Source organism: Anser anser (genome assembly GCF_964211835.1).
Source record: "Anser anser genome assembly, chromosome: 7".
In the NCBI taxonomy this organism is placed as follows: domain Eukaryota; kingdom Metazoa; phylum Chordata; class Aves; order Anseriformes; family Anatidae; genus Anser; species Anser anser.
The window spans coordinates 25,325,130-25,347,729 of NC_139727.1; the positions used below are offsets into that span (position 1 = coordinate 25,325,130).

General features: G+C 34.4%; 1 protein-coding gene and 1 long non-coding RNA gene across 19 annotated transcripts in view; one reads left to right on the forward strand and one right to left on the reverse strand.

Annotated features, from left to right (window-relative positions):
- The window catches only part of CPEB3 (cytoplasmic polyadenylation element binding protein 3), a 93,973-nt gene extending 71,477 nt beyond the window's left edge, over positions 1-22,496 (forward strand). For all 15 annotated transcript variants that reach the window (XM_083844775.1, XM_083844776.1, XM_083844768.1 and 12 more), the window contains 4 exons: positions 8,946-9,064; positions 10,413-10,527; positions 13,644-13,825; positions 16,788-22,496. In XM_083844775.1, coding sequence (XP_083700901.1) covers positions 8,946-9,064; positions 10,413-10,527; positions 13,644-13,825; positions 16,788-17,015 — 644 coding nt within the window. In that variant the 3' untranslated portion in view covers positions 17,016-22,496. The remainder of the gene's footprint in view (positions 1-8,945; positions 9,065-10,412; positions 10,528-13,643; positions 13,826-16,787) is intronic.
- Positions 1-22,600, reverse strand: part of LOC310902756 — a 47,983-nt gene that overhangs the window by 11,925 nt on the left and 13,458 nt on the right. The gene's annotated exons all lie outside the window — the stretch shown is intronic.

The window sequence follows — 22,600 nt, forward strand, 5'->3', positions numbered from 1 at the left end:
CCAATAATGACTAAGACACTAAAAAGTTTTAAGGAAGCAAAAAGAGTGAGGGAGTTGAAAGCATTACCTGAAATTTGAACATACCGAAGTACAGAAAAAGGGTTTTGTCCCTTATCTGTAGGAAATAAACAGGCTGCTTTTATCAAATGGAAGCAGTTAAATGTGTCTCTGATTCTCATCAACAACTTCTAAAACCAAGTAGATGTTACTGATACTCTGCTTTTTTTATAAAGTACTATATTTTTCCCCATCAAATCTCAGCTCTATTTAATTTATCTATTTTTATTTATTTATCAGAGAGATTCTACTCTATCCCTCTGATTGCAAAAGCTAGGGGCAGATGAGAGCTGTTGTGTGTCTCAGGTATCTCATTGCTGTGCCTGGCAGCTTTTACCTATATTATACCATACGAAATCCTCCTGGTTTTGGGACCTATGATGTATGTGGCTAATGCTGTCTCGGTGCAATCAGTCTTCTACATAGCAATGGAGGTGGTGCAGCTTTCATTTAATAAAGTGAAAATGATAATATTTTAGAGGATTTAATAAATCCAATGTTGTTTGGTGTGTGTGGTTGGTTTTTTTTTTTGGTAAAATATACCACTCTTATCTCCCAGAAAAGTGCATACTTTCACTAACTAGAAATTTTAAGAGAAAAATTTGTTCTGCAAATGTGAGTAATTAAAAATTGGAAACACGTTCTGTCATTAAGGTCTTCAAGCTGCATCTTTTCTGTATGGCCAACAGAGACGAGACTTGAGCAACTAGAACCTGAAAACAATCCACATGCAAGTGAACATTCAAACCAGTTATTAACCAGCAATTCACTGAAGCAGAAATTGACAAATTGACTACTAATAAAACAAAGAGAAATAAAAGCCTAGTGCTGAAGCTGTGTTGTCAGCAACAGAAACCTTTTGTTAAGGAAACTGCTGACAGCATGTCTTTTATGGAAAGAAGTAAGATGCAAAGTAATTGCAATTTAGGTGTTCTTAAAATTAATTTAGCTAAATTGTAAAAAACGAAACAAAAATAAGCAGTCCCCCCCCCCCCCCAAAAAAAAAGTTTTAAATTATCTAAAATAACCTCTGAAATTAAAATGTCTGAAACTTTTTTTTGCAGATTAGTTGCTCTATTTGACACACTGTGTATGCAGTCTCATTTATGTTGTCCATCTACACCATTCTCCTGGATCTGTAGCTTTGGTTTTTTAAAACTATTTGTAGGTAGCACAGCTAAAACTGTCTGGATAGCAGATTAAAGGAAAACTCTAGCAGTAAATTCCATATATGAAGCCTTTAACCTATCAAATGCTCAAGCATAATATATCTTTCATTATGAAAACCATTATGGTTTTGCAGGTATTTTCATTTCCCTAGTTATTTATCCTCCTGTATAAACAATGGTGCTGGTTTTGTGTACGTGCAAAAAGAAGCAGAAGGGATTGTTTTCAGATATGGATGATCAGTGATATTAATTCTAAAAAGATTGTTAGCAAAATTCTTCAACAGTAATGACGTTTTTGCCCTTTGGATGAACAATAACTAGAATTCAGAGTGCTGTTCTGACGGGATTGGAATCAGTCGTGTGGAGTGACCCTGGAAGACAGCAGAAGCGCTCATCTTTTCTAAGATTTTGTCTAAGCAACATCCTCCTGGAGTATTGGTCTTTAAATAAATCCCTTAATTTAATGGATGGAGAACATATAGTCAGTTTGAACAGTCGCCTTTCCTGGTTCCCTACACCTCACAACTGTTGAGCCAACCATCTGCATTCTGTCTTAAGAAATATTTTGAAGCCTGAGTTCCTCTCTAGACAGTTTTAAAGTTACTGTGAAGTGCGGACTATCCGACTGTCTGCACAGAGGAGCGCTAGAATCATACGCATCTGGAAATATCTTGCTGGTTTCTTGGTCTATGTAAATGATCTTGGGTATTAAGTCTTTCCTTTTTGTCTGCTCTATTTTGAATTTAAAAGGTAAAATGTTGTAAAATCCAGTATCAAATTTCGCTAATTAAAAATAACTGACTTCAGCTAAAAAGTCTAGATTTGAGGACCTTTGTTTTCTTCCCCTGGAAATTGTATGCAATTAACATAGTTTTACCTCATGCTGACGCTAAGGAATGGAAGCTGAAATCAAGCAGACTACTGATTTGCATTTATCTAGAATTTTTCTATATTGAAGTTGCTCAGAGTGGAATTTGAAATTGGCTTATTGACAAACAAAAATACAGGGGTTTCACTCAAACTTGAAAGTGATCTGTTTTCAGCCATCTGTTCAGAGTTGAAGCAGCAGCAGAAGCAGACCCAAACCCATTAGATGAAAATGAACTGCTTTGTCCAGAGCAGTCGTGGTTTAATATTGCTCTTGGAAACTGAAATTGATAAATTCAATTCTGAATTTAGTTGTACTTTTTTTGGTGTTTACGAATGCAAATGCTTGCTATTTCATGCTGCTGACCCTGTAAATTTCACAGAGGTAGTTCTTGCCTCATCAAAAATTTAGTCTTTTTCATATGATTAATTTATGTGACTACTATTATAACTATGATAAACCAAGTTGTAGGTTATAGCCTTTGTGTTTATACTCTTTAATTCTGATTTATAGCTGCTATGGATCATGTTGCTTTCTGAAGTCTGAAGTTTTAAAATGGCTGTGACATTTGAAAGAGGAGACAACCCTATAAATTTGCTGTTGCATTGTTTTATACTAGTGTAGAAGTAAAATGCCAGATAGTAAGAGTGGTTTTAATACTCTTGTGGAATATTCTCCACAAATCTAGTGGAGGTTTTTTTGTTTGTTTGCTTTTTTGAAAGGGTGGAGGGGTGGGTGGCATGTCAATGGTTTTCATCAGTAAATTTGGGAGAAGTATTTTTACTACAGGACAGACTGAGATGGTATCTCAATACTAACTCTTTTTTTCCCCGTAAGCCGAGAAAGTCTGTAAGTTGTGATGATCAACAAATCCTTTCGGCTGCTTGGTTTGTTTTAGAGTTGAAAGGACTTTGTAAGTCTTTAGCTGTATATATATTCACTGCAGCACTATTGGAATGCTATTGTCTCCATTCAGCAGTGAGGCGAAGAAGAAACACTGGGGCAACTGTCCCCATCTCAAAAACGTTTGTCCTTGTGGAGCAAATAGATGTGGTGGTTTTTTTTTTTTGTTATTGTTTTTCTTTTTGTTTGTGCATGTGTGTGGTTGTTCTCATTTGTTTTTTAATTTAAATTGAAGAAGTGGGGAAAAACTCCCAAAATATTTGTGACAATGTAGGAAGTTACTAATTTCTCTATTATTTGTGGTATATTTTGATCATTTGTAGTAAGTGTTACGTGTTACTTTCCATTCTGTTGGTAATATCAGTGATGTGGGCTATTTAACAGTAAAACTGGGATTATGAAGAAGTAGTTCATTTCATAGAGGCTACTGATCCAGAACCTCAGTTTTCTTCAACTCTTCCGTGTGATCTGCTTGCTTTGTTGACTTTTCTTGACATTCATCATCTCTTATTTAGCTATGCATGCTTCATTTAACTACTATGTAGATTCAGGATTTCACAGCTGTGGAACTAAGGATATGGAGTACATACCTTTAATTAAAAGCAAAGAAAACCTACCCCAAAACCTGTCTTTAATGTGGCATATGGGAAATTTCTTACATATCAAATTACTCAGACTCAGTCTAGTACTCATGAAAAACACAAAAATGAATAGGAGTCTAGTTGTAAGATGCAAAACTGTTCACATTTCTTACCTTTTGGGTTTTTAGAGAAAAGAATCAGCTGACAGTGTCACATGCTTCCATTTAAAATTAGACTGCCTAAAAGAAGTCTTTGCAGCCCTGACTAATACATAATTTCACTCTTCTGCAGTAGCTAAGTGAGATTACGGTCCTTTCTATTTTGAGGTTTCTTAAGTATTTAAAGCCTTTGATGTCGTCTTGAAAATCCGGTCATGTCACTGCAACGTTTAGAAGAAAGTCTGTGTTGTTTGTTTTTTTTTCCAACACCTTGGATTTTTATTTTTCAAAAATCAGTTTCATTTTTAATAGTTCTTTCATCTTTGGATTTAGAAATGTGCTTTATTCATGTTCAAAGCACCTTCTAATTAGCTAAGAATGGTGACTTTGAGCAACGACCCTTTGTCATCACATTAACTGATTTAACAATTTTGTTCATACTGTTTCTAAATGTTCCTTTACTGTGGACTTTAAAACAAGTTTATTCTAAAAGTTCTAGTAAATACAAATGTAATTAAATTTAAAGCGATTTTTAAAAATCCGGGGGGGAGAAGAAATTGCTATTTATATTTCATGATAAAATTACATCCATTAAAGCTACTTTTTTGAGGTACCCATCTCAACCACAGAAAAATAAACCCACGGATGTGAAACTAGAATATTAACTTTCTTTGCAAGTTTAAGTCCATCTTATTTTTTTTATTTAATAATGTGAGGTAGATATGTATTGAAATACATTATGTAAGAGATCTTAGGTGGATGTTAGATTTTTTTATTGTAATCTTGTAATCTATAAAACATCAGAAAAGAATCAGAAAAGACACTGTCAAAGCTTTTAAAAGACAGAATGAAAGAAAGTGTGCTTCAAAGGTAGTTTAACTTTTTTTAAAGTTTAAGTAGTCTTTCCATTCTGCATATGAGATAAATACATGTGACTACACAAAGTCTGTTCTGGCTTGCTATGCAGTATGTAGACAGAAGAGAAAGTGCTCCTTTTTGTATTCTTAGTTTCACTGCCCAACGCCAGTGTTATAAAACTGAGAACACACATGAATGTGTTGAATACTATTTCTATATCTTATTTTGCAAGCGGGCTGAATTTTGGAAATTACAAACTTGAGATCAATTACATAAGAAATTGATAGATGTTATGCAGACTTCTGCCATGCATATATATTCAAATACTCTTTGACCTTGTATATAATTATTCATTACTAGCCTAGACAAGGCCTGCAAAAATATATTTTCCAGACTATAGTAGCATCATATGGTAGTTTCAAGCATAACTTGCACTTCAAATGACAATCTTATTTCAAGCTTGTGGGACACAGTGCATATGCCAGATTTTCCTGTTTGTTCTCAGCAAGGTTAAGTGAAATTAGACCAACTGGACAAAATATCCTTTCATATGGAAATTGTGTTGCTGTTTAGATGTCAGAATGGCACATGTACAAAGCAGCTCAGGTCTTGTACTGCTTTCCATAAAATAACAAATCCTTGAGCTCAAGGATGAGGAGCTTGTTGGCTGTGCCTCAGAATCTAAGGAAATTAATCTTCTCTTCATCTTTCTTCTCTGTTGTACCCCTTTAGAAGTTGTAGTGACATATAGCAAAATATGCTGTTGTCTTTCTCCAGTGGATTGCAAAGTGCAATGTGTATTGTCAGCACTACAATGATGTTGTACCAATAGCCAAAAGAAGGAGTTTGATTGTTTCTGCTCTGCCAAGAAGCTATATATCTGTGTATATAGGATATTCTGCTGTTGTCAAGTATCTTGCTGTTTCCTGGGGTTTCAAATAACTTGCCTGTTTTACTTTGTGGGTATCTGAGTCAGGAGTAGGCCCCTGAGCCCTTAAGCTTGAGTGCCTGCTCAGATGAGAATAGGTCACTGGTAAGGTTTGTCTGTAACATGCAGTCATGCTACAGCATGCTACCAAAATTCATCAGTTCTCTTTCTTTGACTGGGGGTGTTGGTGGGGTGTGGAACAAAACAACAGAAAACCAACAACTATGCTTTAAGTATCTTTCTTGTCCATATAAGCTTCTACATGATTCCTTTATCATTTGAACTTCTGTTATTTAGTTATTTTTCGTATCAGTGTAACCTTTGTTAATCTTCAGTATCAAAAGTCCTTGAATAATGGGAACAGATGTGCAATCACCACATTTTGAAGCAATGCTGAGCACCATGTATACTTTGCTGGTCCAGCCTGCTCGCTTGTCTAGATTAACAGAAGACTGCTGCCATAATCTACTTACCTGTCTGACTTCAGAGACCCCCAGAGACAGGCAAATGTGTTCCAGTCACAGAGGTCCAGAGGAATGAGAAGGTATTAACTTACTAAACTAAAACTCACAGCTGGTGCTAGCCTCAGGTTAGAAAAATGAATTGATACTAACTTGGACTGTAATCTAGCAGCCAAAGTTTAGCTAATTTTATCTGGTTCATAATTATTATGATCACACAATTTAGTGTACCCAAAAATGCCTGTCAGCTCCAACTACCACAGAGGTAACCTCTTACTATGACCCAGAAAAACCTGGAAAAGCTTCATAGAAGAAAGAAGCTTTCCAAGCTGTTGTCTGCATTTTTGCCAAGTAATTAGCCAGAATTTCCCAATTTTGATTTTGACTTTATGCTAAACAAAACTCAGAGATTTTGCTGGTTTAAGATTTATAAAAGTCTGAAATAGACAAAAATTCTGCTTTTTGGAGTTCAAATCTTGTGGTCTCATCAGAAGATAAAGCTTTAAATATATTTTATACATCCTTTCAAAAGGATATATTTATGTATATGTATATGTATATATTTATATACATAAATATACGTGTATTCTTACTATTTGAATTTCATAGTACTCAAATGATCTGTACTGCATCTTCTGTGAATTTGTCTCACAAGACACTTATATAAAATATAAGCCAGGGATTGGGGCAGAACTATGAAGTGTGCTCAGTTGGTTTTGGAGGTGTGATGCCCTGGTAGTCTTTTCTAAGTGCCTGGTTTTCTGACTGGGACATTTTATAAGGCTGAAAAAGAAACTTTAATTTCTGTACTGAAATTATAATTTATACAAAGTTTTTGCTCTGATTATCAAATTTAATCAGAAAGAATGGATTATGAGAAAGAATGCGTATGGAGTAAGGAAGATGTAACAAGTGCATAGATGGAAAATAAAATGAAGCTATAAGTGGTAGCAGTTGCAACTGAATTATTTTTGTACTCTGTTAGTTAATTTAAGTAGTTTTATAAAGTCTAAAACTAAGATGTTGAAGTGTGCTTATAGCTTTAGGGAACTGTTTTAAGAGAATTACATCTCCCAGAGAGGAAACCAATGCTTTTACTTAAGAAGTATTTCACTTTTTATTTGGACTGTATCTTTAATCTACTCCAGTGCTAGGTATGCAAGTTCCACTTTTGCTAGCAAGAGTGTTGATCAAACTTTTTTTTTTCTTGGGTAAGTCAGACTTTCTAGGTATGTTCTAGGCTCTAACTATGTTGTTAACACAATATTTTTTGTCTTTTAAAACAACCAACCGCACAAAATTTAATGTTCTTTGAGAAGTCACATAGGACTAGATAGAGTAGGGTAAGAGGTAATTTGGTAGATTTCCTCTACAGAGGAAAACTGTCTTACTATTTTTTTAAATTTTATTTAATAAATCTAGAGTTGCATAGCATGTATTTAAAAAGACATGCCAAGTAATATTCACTCAATACTTACTGCAAAACTTAGGCTAAGACACAACTTAATAGCAAATAGACTATGTAAAGCTATCCTACAAGTTGGCACGATTTAAATGTGGTATACCACTGATGGGTGCTTAGTTTGTGTAAAGAGTCTTAGGCAGAGAAAGCCTGGCAGTCCTTACTTAAACTCCAACTGCCCCTAATTGCTGCAGATTTTTGCAGAAGTAGCCTGTAAGACGTGCAAGGGCAAAATTATAAAGGTCAGAGCCAACGCGTTAACATTCAGTGAGAAAACTGAGTTGAACTGATTATGGAGCAAAAGAGTAATGCATGCTTGATAGAAAGCCCTCTTACATGGGCAGCTGTATTCAAGTCTAGCAACCAGTCTTCAGATGGCTTTGCTTAGTGTATCTTATACTGTATTAGTTCACTTCTGACGTGGCAAAAACATGGACTACTCAGGTTAAATCTTTATTCAAATTTGACAACGTTAAGCAAAACCGAAGAAAGGTTTCTTGTCAGCTGTGTTGAGAAGAGCACTGAATGCCACACACACTTAGTTTTACTGGCTAAATTGAAGTCCTGAAATTCTGAATTACTTGGAGCAATTTTTATTGGACTTTTTTCTTTCTTTTGAACAGTTGTATTTAAATATAAATAACACAGCAGGTCTTTTAATAAAACACAGCAAGTGCCATTCTTTTCATTTATGCCTATTTATTTTAGGTAAGCATTTTTTTCATATAGAGTTAAGTGTGTGAGCATAGAAACATTGTGCTCCTTCAGAATTTAAATTAGCAGTTCTTTTAAAGTTTATTTTCTATTTTGCAAAGTTTGTCTTGCTTCTTGATGTACTCTGCTAAAGTTAACTTTTGACTTAGTGTATCACTGTTAATAACAGCATGTTTGTTTTTTTAAAACCACTTACAAAAACTTAAAACTTGCTCCAGGTGAATGATTTAAAATTTCATCCTAACAGTATGTACTCTAAAGAATTTTGCTTAGAAATAAAATATACTACTCATTTACTTTGTAAGTATAATTAAATAAGGGTAATTCATGTTATTTTATGGTATGTTAACATTTCTGCCTTTAAGTCTATTTATCTGCTTAGCTATATATTTTTTTTTTTACTTCTAATATTTATTCTTTCTAGATAGTAACAAGAAACTCAGTGCCTCCATTATAAGATCATAATCACTGATACCACCATATAAATAGCTCAGACATAGTGGTTGGATAATAAGAACCTATATTCTCTCCATTTGAAATAATTAGTTAAACAAATTAACATAGTCGTACCCAGAAAGCATTCTCTTCTCCATTCTGAAATCAATACTGTACGAGGGTATGACATAATTTTGTGAATTTAAATTTATGAAAATAAACTAAGAGCTTTAAGAGTTGCTTGTAATTCTTATATTTTATTCATGTTTGGGATTTATTTTCCTTATTGATTTAAAAAATACTTTATAAATTAACCTGTTCTTTTTTTCTTGCGCCCTTATCCTTTCCAAGGTTATGCCTTTCTGCTGTTCCAGGAAGAAAGCTCTGTACAAGCTCTCATAGATGCCTGTCTGGAAGAAGATGGGAAACTTTACCTGTGTGTGTCAAGTCCCACAATCAAGGATAAACCAGTAAGTAGCTTATGCCATGACACTTATGCTGGCTGCTAACCCATTTGTTGTTACTCTTTTCAGTTAAATAAATAAATAAATACTTATAGTTAATTGACATGTCCATTTCCTGTTGCTGTCCTTGATGTTACATTGAATTGACTTTCTTTATCAGTGTAATGTGGTTTTAACATTTGCTTCTTTCTGATAAATGCCATGTTCAATTAACTTTTATATTTGGTACTTCTGGTATCTCACAGGAGTATGCATCCTTTTACAATGTTAGATATAAAGCAATTAGATTAAGCATTTTTTTCTTCTGTATCACTGGAAAGAAAAGAAAGCCTTATACGATGAAATGAAGAACTTAACCATGCTCTCCTCCTCCTCTTCCTCCTCCTTCTCATCCTTTCCCATTCCCCTCCATTAAAACCCAGATAGCTTCAAATATCCCCTGTACTCCATTACGTTTCTTAATTATTATTTTTTCTGCATGCAATAGCTAAGAAATTTATAACTTAGGTATGTCTAATTTACCACATATAAACTGCAGGGCAAACACAAGTAATGCAGACAGCTACAGCAGAACATATGGTAATCTGTTTGTATTGTTTGCATCTCTAAAGTTCTTTAATGCTACTCTTTTTTTGTGGCTACAGATACATACAGATAGATGGAAACTACAGATAAATATAATTAGATAAAAAATATGCTGCCTTTTTAAACGCTATTTAAAAGCTTACACAGATAAATGAATAATCTAATATTACAGCACAGTCAGTATGCTTATGGACTAAGATTGATAAACAGACAAATGAACATTTTTATCAAAATGACTTGTGAGCAGTTTCTTTCTAGTCTGAAGACTTCATCTCAGCTGTGTTGTTTGCTGCTTAACAGAAGTGAGCTATTGCACTTCTTAAATAAACTCCTTTTTGTATGCAAGTACAGAAATTAATTACATCTCTTCTACCCATTCTATCGGTGCTTTAAAATTGCTGGATCCTTGAATGTGAAGCCCAAACTGCACCTGTAATTATATACAAGTGATAAAATATTCTGTATGTCCTTTCACAGATTTCTTGTTATAAATGGCAATTAGGGGCAGGCAATTAATGAGAAAGGAGAGTTTGATATGATGAAAAATTTAACTCAAGTGTGGCCTCTAGAGGTGATAAATGAATTGTCCACCTTCTTTCAAAAACAGATAAGCCATGTCCTTGAATTGTTTTGGTGGTTATGCCACTGATTTACTGCTTTTGCTAAATTAAAATTATGCTGTTAATTAGAGAGACTTGGCAATTGTTTCTTAATTTAAATTGAGTTGCCAAATTCCTTTACTAAAACCAATCTTCAATACTCTTTACAGGTGCAAATTCGGCCTTGGAACCTAAGTGACAGTGATTTTGTGATGGACGGATCTCAGCCTTTGGACCCAAGAAAAACTATCTTCGTTGGAGGAGTTCCACGGCCCCTCCGAGCTGGTGAGCCCAATGAAAATACTGGGCATGTAACAGGGGTTTCAGGTTATGCAGAAAAGACTTAAAAGGAGCGAGCGAAAGAGAGAATATATGTAAAAGAATTAGAGCAGGAAACACATTCTGTCTTTTCCAAAGATCATAGCTCACTTTCTAAGTCAACCAGTTTCTTCCTGCCTACAAAATACAAAATCTGAATATTTGTGATCTTTTAAATAGGTTACTAATTATAAGTAGAAACACTTTTCTTCGAATTTCAATAATATACTAGAACTTGGCTGATTTTCCTTAATATAGACCATCTTAATCCTAACCCTGATTTGTTTGCTAGATGCAGCCAAGTCTCCCTACCCTTTGACTAGAAGATGAACTTCCACCAGCCCATTTCCAGACGTTACATCTGCAGCTCTGATTTCTCTGTCTTTCTCAACCCTAACCCTAATTTTCCTGTGAAGCTATAGACAAGGCCTCTTAGCTGTTGCTAAGAAGATTTTTTTTTTTTTCCCCAGCACAGGTCTCCTGCTAGTCTTGGTATCTCCACTCTGTACAGAAAATCACTTTCCAGACTCATTTTGATGTAGCTCTGTTTTCTCTCTCATTTTTTCTACCCTTTTTTTCTTCCACGGAGTCAGAGACAAGACTCCCTAACCTTAGGTCAGAGGAAATATTTATTATCCCAGCTGAGATCTATGGGCAGCCCCCACTATGCTTTGAAGGCCCTTTTCCAGCACAGCTCCCAGGTGTAGCTCAACATTTATTTATTGTTTCCCCCTTCATAATCCTTATATTTTTGCTGAGCCATTGACAAGGTCACAAAACCGTTAGGGAGTTGAAACATTTCTGCTAGATAGGTCTTCTGGCAGCCATCACTCCCTGTTACCAGTTCCTTTCCAACCTCATTCCGTGTCAGCTGCATAGTCTCTTCTTCTTAATCCCAATTCTAATTTTCGAGGGCTGTGGTAGGTAAGGAGCCTCAACTGTTGTCCCAAAGAAAGACTGCTAGGCCATGATTCTTGGTAGCTGCTGCTTTCCAGCCCCCTACGACTGTAGCTCCTCGCTTTCTCTTTCTTCCAATCCTAATCCTAAACATATTTTTTGGGGGAAGCTGTACACAAGATCCCCCAGTTATTGCTCTAAGAAAAATTTCTCTTAATCCAAATTTCTTGGCAGCTTCCATTTTCCTCACCATCTTAAAATAAGGCATAATTGTAAGAGAGGTTAATTATGTAAATGATAACAATTAAATATTACCTCACTTCTAATTATAGCACTTCATAAAACTCTGTCGTTTGGCCTTTCAGAGGTTATGTGCTATATTTGAGGACTGATGCTTAACCTCTCCAAAGCAGACAGGCAGTTTCCAGTTTTTCTTGTTTGCAACTTTCAAGATCTCATTCAGATGTTTTGTAAAGATGTCTGAATACTGCGTGGTTTTCTTCTCCTGGAATCACATATGTTCTTTGTAGGCAAGAGTAACTTACTGGAACTACTATTTTAAATTGTTTTAAATGTTCTTGCTGTTTTTCTATACCATCACTTTCTGGGATCCTTACCTAAATGGTGATTACAAATCACAGAATCATAGAATATCCTGAGTTGGAAGGGACCCATAAGGACCATCAAGTTCAACTCCTGGCTCCACACGGGACCACACAAAAATCAAACCATGTCTGAGAGCGGTGTCCAAATGTTTCTTTAACTCTGACAGGCTCTGTGCCATGACCACTGCCCTGGGGAGCCTGTCCCAGTGCCTAACTTTCCTCCTGGTGAAGTACCTTCTCTAATGTCAAGCCTGAGCCTCCCCTTGTGCAGCTTCATGCTATTCCCTTGGGTCCTATTGCTGGTCATCACTGGAAAGTAAAAGAATCTTCTAGTCAGTACATTATGATGATAGTTTCCCCTTACTGTTTGGAGCATGAGTTTTATCTAGTTTGGTAGAATGAGTCAGATGTTTGTTTGCTCATTGCAGATGGATAAATTAGCATATGGTCTTCCCTTAATGTGACAAACACATTTATACAAATGGACATGTACCCTGTTTAATAGTAGGCTCAATTCTATGAGTAGTTAGCAAGTTTTGTGAGAACTACAACAATTTAAATATTTAGTAAAATATTTTTTTCTTTCTGGATATCTAAAATTGAACATACTACTGAAAGTGTTTTCACACATTAGCATAATGAAAATCACTGACTTGGCAGGTCCCACTACCTTGCTTTGCAAGAACTTGTCCTTTATCTATCTTTTTTTCCCCCCTTTATTAACGTATAGAAATAACTTGGCTCAGTGACGTCTTTGCACAACTTAAATGCCTCTTCTCCTTTTCTTAAGAAAAAATCTCTCTTTTCATTAAGAAATGGAGAAGAGGCATTTAAGCTGTGCAAAGACGTATGGTCACGGAGCTACTGAGTAAGTTCTTTATCCTAATCTCCATTCTGTACGTTTCCTGAGCCCTACACTCAATCTGTCATCTGAGTGATGTTTGTAACTTCTTTAGAATTATTGTAGTGTGAGGAAAAACAGCAAACCATTTTAAAAGATCCACAATCAAGTTAATGTTCTACAAAAATAATAAGTTAAATTGCACCCCAAATGTAGGCTTTCTTTAAATATAGTAAATTTTGATGTTTCACCAAATTTTGTTTCAAGTAGAAAGTAATTCCTTAAAGTCTTTTCAAACTCCTGGTATATAGCCTAAAGTAACAGATTCCAAATACGGGAGTATCTTTAAGTGATGTTATATGTGTGCTAGCATTAACAAATCGCATTGTTGTGGTAAATCCTGAATACCTAATTCCAAACAGCACAGTTTGAATTTACCTTATGACAAATTCCAAAACAGTTGACCTGATACCTACGTTAACAATGTAATTCTGCTTTTTGTTTTTCCCCACACTTGAATCACAGCAAGCTTTGTTTTTACAGTCTGTTTCTTTGACTTTATATTTTACTGTAATTCACATAGAGTTGTTTCAAGCTGTTGTTAAAACCAATGTTTAGGTTTGCTGTTTTAGACTTTGGAAGACATGTATGCTAAGGCAAATAGCAGTATTTCTTATGCAACAAACCAAACAAAACTTTTTATGTTGAATCCATAATATTTAAAAATTGCCTTCTTGCAGTTGAATTGGCAATGATTATGGACCGTTTATATGGAGGTGTCTGCTATGCTGGCATTGATACAGACCCAGAGTTGAAGTATCCAAAAGGTGCTGGCAGAGTGGCTTTCTCTAATCAGCAGAGCTATATTGCTGCTATCAGTGCTCGCTTTGTCCAGCTCCAACATAACGACATTGATAAACGGGTAAGTAAAATAGCATGGAATGGAATGATTGCTACTAACAAAACCGTACAGATTTTTTAAAAAAAAATAAATAAATCCTTAAGCTAATATGTGTTAGAGAACACTGTAACCTCTGTTCTTCAGTTTACATTAGTTAATTATTTTAAAACTTATTTAAGCTGTCAAAGCAGAGTGGAAAAAATATGCCTTTAACATCTTAAGTAACTGTTTAGCACTAAAACCAGAAAATAGCTGCTGGTAAACTCAGTTTAGTCTTGGTTTTATTTGTTTTGAATTCTGAAGGTCAGATGTCATAGAATTACCCACCTTCTTTCTCCTGCTTTAGATGTTAGCTTATTGTGCATCAACAGATTTTATTTAGTGTCTACTTATATAGTTTCTGGCATTTCTGCTATTGTTAGGTAACTTTCTCTTTCTACATTGTATGTCTAGCCTTAAGTTTCCTAAAACACAGGGATTATCATAGGTATAACAGGTAATGCTGACCTCAAGATCTTGAGTATTATTTAACCAAAAATAGATGCCGATAAATCCTAGATGGGTAAAAGGGGGTAAAAATGGTGTTGTTTTTTTTCAGTTTATGGGTTCTATAGGGTGTTCCAAGTATAGAGCAAAATCCATGTCTTTGCAATCTGAGTTGAAGACATTAAAAGGAAAACATTTCTTAATTTCCAAGAGATTTTATTTCTTTAGACTTTCTATCTTCTCATCTTGATTACGTGTACAAATAACACCTATGTTTTTGAGGACTTAGTATTTAGAATTCTTCAAAAGATGCAGTGCTATGCATTATAACAATAGGGATGACTGTTTTTCTTCTTAATCTAATATACGATGTTTATTAAAGAGTCAGCTTGACACATATTGGGTATGTCTATCACATGCAGTATATTTAATAACATAGCTGCAAAGCAGAGTCCAAGCTGGTTTTAGTTTCTCTTTAAAAGCCTGAAGTGAACTTTTTGTTAGATTAGATGAGGGCATGGAGTTAGTCTTTGAACTATTTTTCTGTGATGCTACTATACCTTATGACTTTAACTAAGACAAAGCTGTTCGTAAGTATTATTATTATTATTATTTTGTCCATTTAATTCTTAAAATTTCTACTGAGACACTAACAAGATTAATTTTGTAAACTTAATCACACTGTTAAACCCTCTGAGATTTATGTATTACCCATGCTTAAAAACTGGGTGATACATTTTCTTTATAAGCTTTAAGACACAACTACAAATGATGCTAACTGGTAATTGTTACAAAAATTAATACTTTCCCCAGATGTCTGATTGAGAATTTAAGCTTAATTATCTTTTATCTGTTTTTAAACTAGGCTTATCTGTGAAGTTGAAGAAATAGGAGTTCATTTAATTCTGTCCTTAAATGTTAATTTTTATATATAATAGATTGAAATCCCTGAATTGTACAGTATACATTCTTAAAACTATTTCATTAGGAATGAAAACAAGAAAAGGAGTAAGAGAATCAATTTCAGACCTTCACAATTCATGCTTTGAAAATGTGAGTAGGTGGAGATCTAGGGATGTACATTGGACCTGCCTTCTTCCAGATTCATGTGAGATAGTGATAGACGCAGAATGATAGTGATAGATAGTGATAGAATGATAGTGATAGATGTAGAATGGCAGTTACTCAGACTGGTTCTATGTCATAACAGTAGTATAGTGTAACCAAAAAAAAAAAAAAGACAGTTCTGGCAGATCCATATGCAAGAAATATAACTCGCTATATCAGATTTGCTTCAAATTAGTAACATTTGTTGAAATGTGATCAGGATAAACTGAAGTAAAATTCACCATAAAACTTTGTTGTATAGGATTCTTGTTTTTCAATTTAATACTTCATTCTGTATTCTTTAATAATTCTTCATTCTGTGTCTTTAATATTGGATGTATTTAAGCATAGTTACTGGATTCAAGTTTTCTTTGCATTATACTTAGCCAGAGAGTATCACTTGTGCAAAATAATTTATAATCAAAGTATGAATATTTCAACTTTTTCTATCTTTTAATGTAATTATCTGAACTTTATAAACTTTATGAACTGTATAAATAGCTTCACGGAGACACAGAAATTTACTTACATAATCTATTGACTTCCCCAGAATGAATAAACTGTCAATTTAAACGTGTAGGCATGATTCTGAGGATCAGATACAGGAGAGAACGCACATGTTGTCAACTCCTGTAGTAGTAGTATTGTGAATGCCTAGTCATGCATCAAAATACTGCTGTTTGGCAGAGGTGCTTTAAAAACAACAACAAAATCCCCACCCTAGGATGTTTATGACTGAGAGTAGGACAAAAGTCAGTGGCTCTCAAGCGTGTTTGTAGTTGATTGCAAGGCCATAGTTGGAACAGCTACAAATCTTACTACGTTTCTAGAGCCAAAAATAAAAGACATAGTGATTTTAATAGAAGTTTAATACAAGCACATTTAATTTTGTTTTATGTCAATAATCTCTTCATCTTTTAGGCTTGTCCTGCATTTTGCTGTTCACAAAAAACAACCAAACAATAAACCTCAAACTCCCCAGACCTCTCAGGTTTTGCAATACCAGTTTGTTCTATATAAGTCAATCTACTTTCCTTCCTATGTGCTGCTCTCTCTCACCCTGCCTTCATAACAACCAATTTCACATTCCTGGAAACTTCTTTGCAGCAAAATCCTTGGAGATGCTATTTTTGCCATACTTCCATTTTTGTACTTTCACATACCTAACTTTTCCAAGATATATTGAGTAGTTATCAAAGCACACAATTCCTTGAGATTTTCTGACAAGTAAGCTGGTAGGTATGAAAACTTAAGTGCCAAGCTGTTTGGGTTAATCCATCATTAGTTTAAAACCTTCAATAGAGTCAAAAGAATTAAAATATTGTTCTTTCTATTCATACTTAGCAAAACTATGTAATCTTCTTATAGTTATTTCTTCTTTTCAATGCAGGTGGAAGTGAAGCCATATGTGCTGGATGATCAGATGTGTGACGAATGCCAGGGCACTCGTTGTGGTGGAAAATTTGCTCCATTCTTTTGTGCCAACGTTACCTGTTTGCAGTATTACTGTGAATACTGCTGGGCAAGCATACACTCTCGTGCTGGGCGAGAGTTCCACAAACCACTGGTAAAGGAGGGAGGCGACCGACCCCGCCACGTCCCGTTCCGCTGGAGCTGAACCCCAGGCCTCCCCCAGCAACAAGTACTGGAGTAGATAAAATCGAGGGAAAAAGAGAGCGCTGCCTCAGGGCTTAGTGTTCTGGAAATCTGTGCATTCGTCCTCGACTTTAATGAAGATATGGGTCTTTTTAGTACTATTATTATTATTTACAGTCACATTACTGAACTCAGTGTCCAGTATAATACAGACCGGCAGAGTGTAACTGTACTGATTTTGCACTTTGATTCACACAAACATCTGCTTGGTACCTTAATTTCCTACACAAGACTTGTCACTAGTGACATTATGTAGACTGCCATTCTCATCAACCTTCACTGGTTGATGTGTATGTGATGAAGATTTTTTTTATTATAATTATTTTTATTTTTAAACTGGAGCATGCACTTATTTTCAGAAATTTAGACTTGCCCCTAGCAGATGACTTACCAAAGGTAATATTCACAAGTAGGTGGCAGATGTAGCAAAAACTTAAACAGATATTCAGCAATCATTAGTTTGGGTCATTTAGAGTAGTAATAACCCTTAAAGAAAATAAGCCTTTAGTTGCTCTCCATTTTTGACTTGTAAGGATGATACCTCATAAGCTGGATCAGACATTTTCTTTTGTTTTGCTGAGGGTTTTTTCTTTTTTTTTTTTTTGGTTAGGTCTTTTAGTGTTATGTAAATGTATGCTGCAATAGCTTTTGCTGCTATTAAAATGGTATTACTAATACCATAATACTCTATTCAGGCTAGGGTATCAATTAAAAAATGAATATGTGATTAAAATAGTGATGGCTGCTGAAAGAAGATCAGTATAGCATACAGAAAAGCTTCCAAGGAAGGTCAATATTTTTTGACTGCATGTTTACTTAATCAGGTTGCTGCATGCAATAAATTTTATATGTCTAATATAAAACCTGCCCACAATGCACAAATTATGAAGAATCTACGTAGGCTACAAGACATTCAGTAACAAAAAAAAAAAAATTGATTACTGACTGGAGGAAGGCATGCCTCAGTAAATGTAATGCTTCTGAAATTAGGATCAGCCCATTACAGAATGACCTATATTACAACAAATATAAAAACTAGCTGTAGGATGTTCTTAAAACAAATTTGTGGATGGTAGATGAAGTACTTTGCGGTGCTCTGTTATATATCGTGCAATTTATTTTATATAGTAAAGTGATTATGTCTAGTACTGTGATCAAACTTAACTGTTAAAGCCTCTGTATCCAACATTAACACACTTTTGACAGTTCATAACAGGTACATAAACAGAAATGAGCTCTTAGTTACAATCTCTCTCCTAATGCTTGCATCATTTACGTAGTTGCAGACCTTGTCCAGAAAACCAAAGAGCTCATACTAGCATACATACACTACCAATTAGATAGTCTGTCAAACTAATAAACTAGGCACATTTAAGAAAGTTAGGAAAAAAAAGTGGTGCTAAAGAAATGTCTGCATATAAAAGTATCATGAGATGTCTGCTCTGTGGATGTGGCGTTATCTCTCTAATCCCTGGATGTATCCTGTGAAGCTTGAATACAATTAAGACCTGCTAACACAGTGGACATTTTTTTAGCATGAACTATGGGGCTGCAGATAGCAATTAAATATAAACACACTTGGTATACTAATGATTGTGAGAATGTGTACACTATTTTTTTTTTCCTCCTTTATTTTTGCAGTTCTGGGGACAATCTGACTGGATATGACACCGCATAGTAGATTTAAATGTTCTGGGTTTTGTTTGTTGTGATGTCCTTGTTTGTGTCTAATTTAGTAAGCTGTTTTTCCCAATGTTTAGTTGCAAGTATTGGCTTTGAAAGGAACTTTTCTGTTTTTGAAAAAAAAAAAAAAAGAAGAAAAAATAGTTTTTTACTGGTTTAAAAGGCTTATTATAATTATCCCTTTTGAGGTTACTTCTGGGCATTTTTGTGATATTGCTTTTCCCAGCCCAGGTGTCTTTTCTGTTTTTTTCATCTGTACAAGACATTTTGTTATGCACTACTTTTTGTATCTAGACAGTTTTCAACAGTCGGCTGATGATTTTTTTTAAAGAAAAAGGCATGCTTTCTGACTGACATGATCTTTTGCAATACCTCAATTTTGAAATATAGGAAAGAAAATGATATTTTCTAAGTAAGTTTATTCAGAAAAATATATATTAATTTAATTCTGCAAGAAAAATGATTTAACAGATGGGTAACTTTATTTTTTTCATGCTTATTTGAGTTTTTTTGAAAATGAAGAAGTTAGAGCTTTATAACTGTAATATTAAAGATCATAGCTAACCTACAGAAATCTACCTAATTATGTGAAAGAAGTAAACCTTTTTGAAGAAATACCCCTCTTTCATGTAGAAACATAACCCCCGATAGAGAGAGAAAGAGAGAGAGAGAGAGAGAGAGAGAGAGAAAAGAGAAGCTGGAAAATGTACAATATAGCCTAATGTTGGATTAAAACTAAAAATTATCATAAAGAACAGGTGTAAACAAACTCGATTTGGTGCTGAAAGTTGTGAATAGAAGGCGAAAAAATATTTTCCCTTAATTTGTATATTTATAATCAAGTGTGATTATGCACGACTGACCAGAATTGTGAGAGTTCTTCTGTTTGTATTTTTTTAAAGAGAACTTTTTTTAGTTTATTAAATTATAACATGCTCCCTTTTGTTTTGTAAATGAATGTGCCCCTGAGTTGTTAATATGTTATTATTAAAAGAGGGTCCTTCAAAAAAAGTTATTTTTTAAAATATGGAGTTCTGAACTGCAACTTGACTAAGAAGCCCCTGGGTACAACAGGTCCTATTGTGGCCTTTTCTGATGTGAGACTTGAACTAGTCGATTTTTTTGAAGGCTAACCTAACCTCGACTATTTGTTGTTATGTGCAATACTGTTTGTACTGTTTGTATAAAAAAAAAAAGAAAAATGAAAAGAAAAAAGGCATAAATCTTTATTGCAGATTTATTTTCATTGCAGACTTTAGACATTGTGATTCACTAAAATCATTTTTCTACTGTCAAATATGTACCTTTTCTTCATGCTGGTATTTTTTCAATAGTAATGTAGCCTTTGTACTGAGACAAATTTTCATTGTTATTTTTAGAAAGATTTTTTGCTAAGAAAAAAATTAAACATATTTACATATTTTTCATTTTTATTTCGTATTTTCTTTAAGGAGTGCTTTCTCAACCATTAATATAGTTGTTTCTGGGAGAGACTTTCATATCTGGTCAATGTCATTAATATTATTTTGTATTTTTACTTGGAATAAATTAATTTTATGATGCTAATTCTTTAAAAGTTTATTTTTTTCATTTTCAGTTATTTTTGAAGCTAAAATCTTTGTAATATTGTTACTAAAGTGTCTAGTTTTTTGAAATGCAAAGCTTTATGTATTAACTTGCTGATGTGGTTTACAATAGTGTGGCAATGATGAAAATGGTTGGTTATGTAAAGTGATTGGAAAATTGTAACAAAGAATTGGGCAATAAAATGACAGAATGAAGCAGAAAAAATGTGATATTTTGAAAAGCCTTTTCCTTTATCAAAATGATTTAGGGAGATACTAGGGATGTCACAGTACCAGTTCGTTGTCTAGATTTATACACCACCAGTGTTGATTAAATACTATTGCCGTTATAATGAACTAAACCTATTGAAATGATGGGTTTTTGACCCTGCCCATTCAGCATAATGCTCCATTACTTTTCTCATCATGAACTTTTATAAACTCTTTTCGATAGTCTTAGGATGAACCTCCTAAAATATATATTTATCACTGTATTTTTGCCACCCTGTTATTTATTTAAGTAAAAATGACCCTTTCCTGCACAACTTCCTTCTTGCATACATTTATCAGTGGCAGCATGGAGCAGACTGTAGGTACCCACATCATTTTCTAATGACGTTACCAGTGTTGGTAGCTGCCTAGTTAACGCAAAATAATGTACATCCATTTCCTGGTAGCAATGCAGTAACCCATATTGCTGCCATGTCTGAACAGATGTTCAGCTTCTTTGTCTTTCTCCGTTCTTCTCTGCCTCTCTTGTGTCTCTGTCCTTTTTTTTTTTTTCTTTTGTATTGGCAATACCAAATGCCAGTATCAAAACACCTTTCACATCACCTCCATTTACATTACATTTGTTTTCCTGTGCAGCCAGGAGAAACCCCTTCCTGAAGCCAGTGACTCTCTGTTCTGGCACCAAAACCAATCCAGACTAAAACTGGTGTTGCGTAAACAGGGCATACAATGACTTTCTTTGGACAAAACAATTACTTCAACAAGTTATTGATGAACTTTTAGACTAACTTATACTAGAGTGTTAGAGGGGCTCATCCACAACTTGTGGAAAGGAATGTGTCCAGAGTTGGTCTATTGTGTATCCTCTGTGTGTTCAGTTCTGTAAGTAATGTATAGACTAGATCAAATAGTGAAGTAAAATTTAGACTCAAATTAGGTACTACTGGTTGGAATGTACACAAATTGCAAACAAAGGAGATTAAGGAATGAAGAGGGAATAAATAATTCCTGCTAAGTGGTACAAAGTTTATGCTTATATTTCTGCCTACATGCTTGTATTTTATAGCCTGCTAGCAAGGCATGGGCTAAAACAAATTGTATTGCAAATACGCAGTTAGCAAATAACTTTGCTGATTTCACTGTTAGAGTAGTTTAAAAAAAAAAAAAAAAGAAAGAAAAAAAGAAATGGCGCTTAACTGGGAAAAGCTCCCATGTTAATATTTCAGTATTGTGACATCTCTACTTGCAAGGTATGAGTGAACGATTAGTCACAGATAATTAGAAATGTCTCTTTTGTTTAATCTGGCTTGTATGTAGTTGCTTTTCTGCTAGTTTGTATGATGTCAGCTAAACCCTTTTTCTTTTCCTTTTTTTTTTTAACAGACAAACTTCTTAATCCCTGCTGCTATAGTGTTCTATCATACCACAGAGTATTTTATATTCATGTTAGTGTGACACTACTCTATACCCCAAATGGGTAGCTGGTCAGAAATCACATAGGTCACGTAATTTTGGTACACTTAAATATAAATGAGAAAGTTTAGCAGTAAGTAGAAAACCAGGGTGCTAATAAGAGGTCATTTTGGCTCTTTCTTTTTTTTCTTTTTTTCTTTTTTTTTTTTTCCTGGATGTAGTTCTGTTGGGGTATAAAGTATTAGATATTTGTACTTTTACTGTCAAAATAATGGACATAACTTTTAGCGCATTCACAGCTAAGATCTCTGTACTTGTTTTTCAACTAATTTTAAATGTACTGTATCTTTTATTACATGTTCTCTTAGATTGTTTTTGCTAGTAATTCTAACAAGGCTTCTTCCTTTTTGGCTTGGACTAATGCTTGTATGGAACTGCAGTACTGTGACTAAACATGGAGCTCAATGCTGCTATTGCTTACAACTGCTTAAACTTTGTAGTTTGGACTTTATTTTTTTCTGTAATAACTTATTAAATATAGTTGTATGAAGTACTGATACTTGTCATCCTTTGCACACGCTAAGGAAATCTTGGGATATGCATTATGGGAATGTAAACTAGCTAAAAAACGAAAGACAACAACAACAAAGAACAC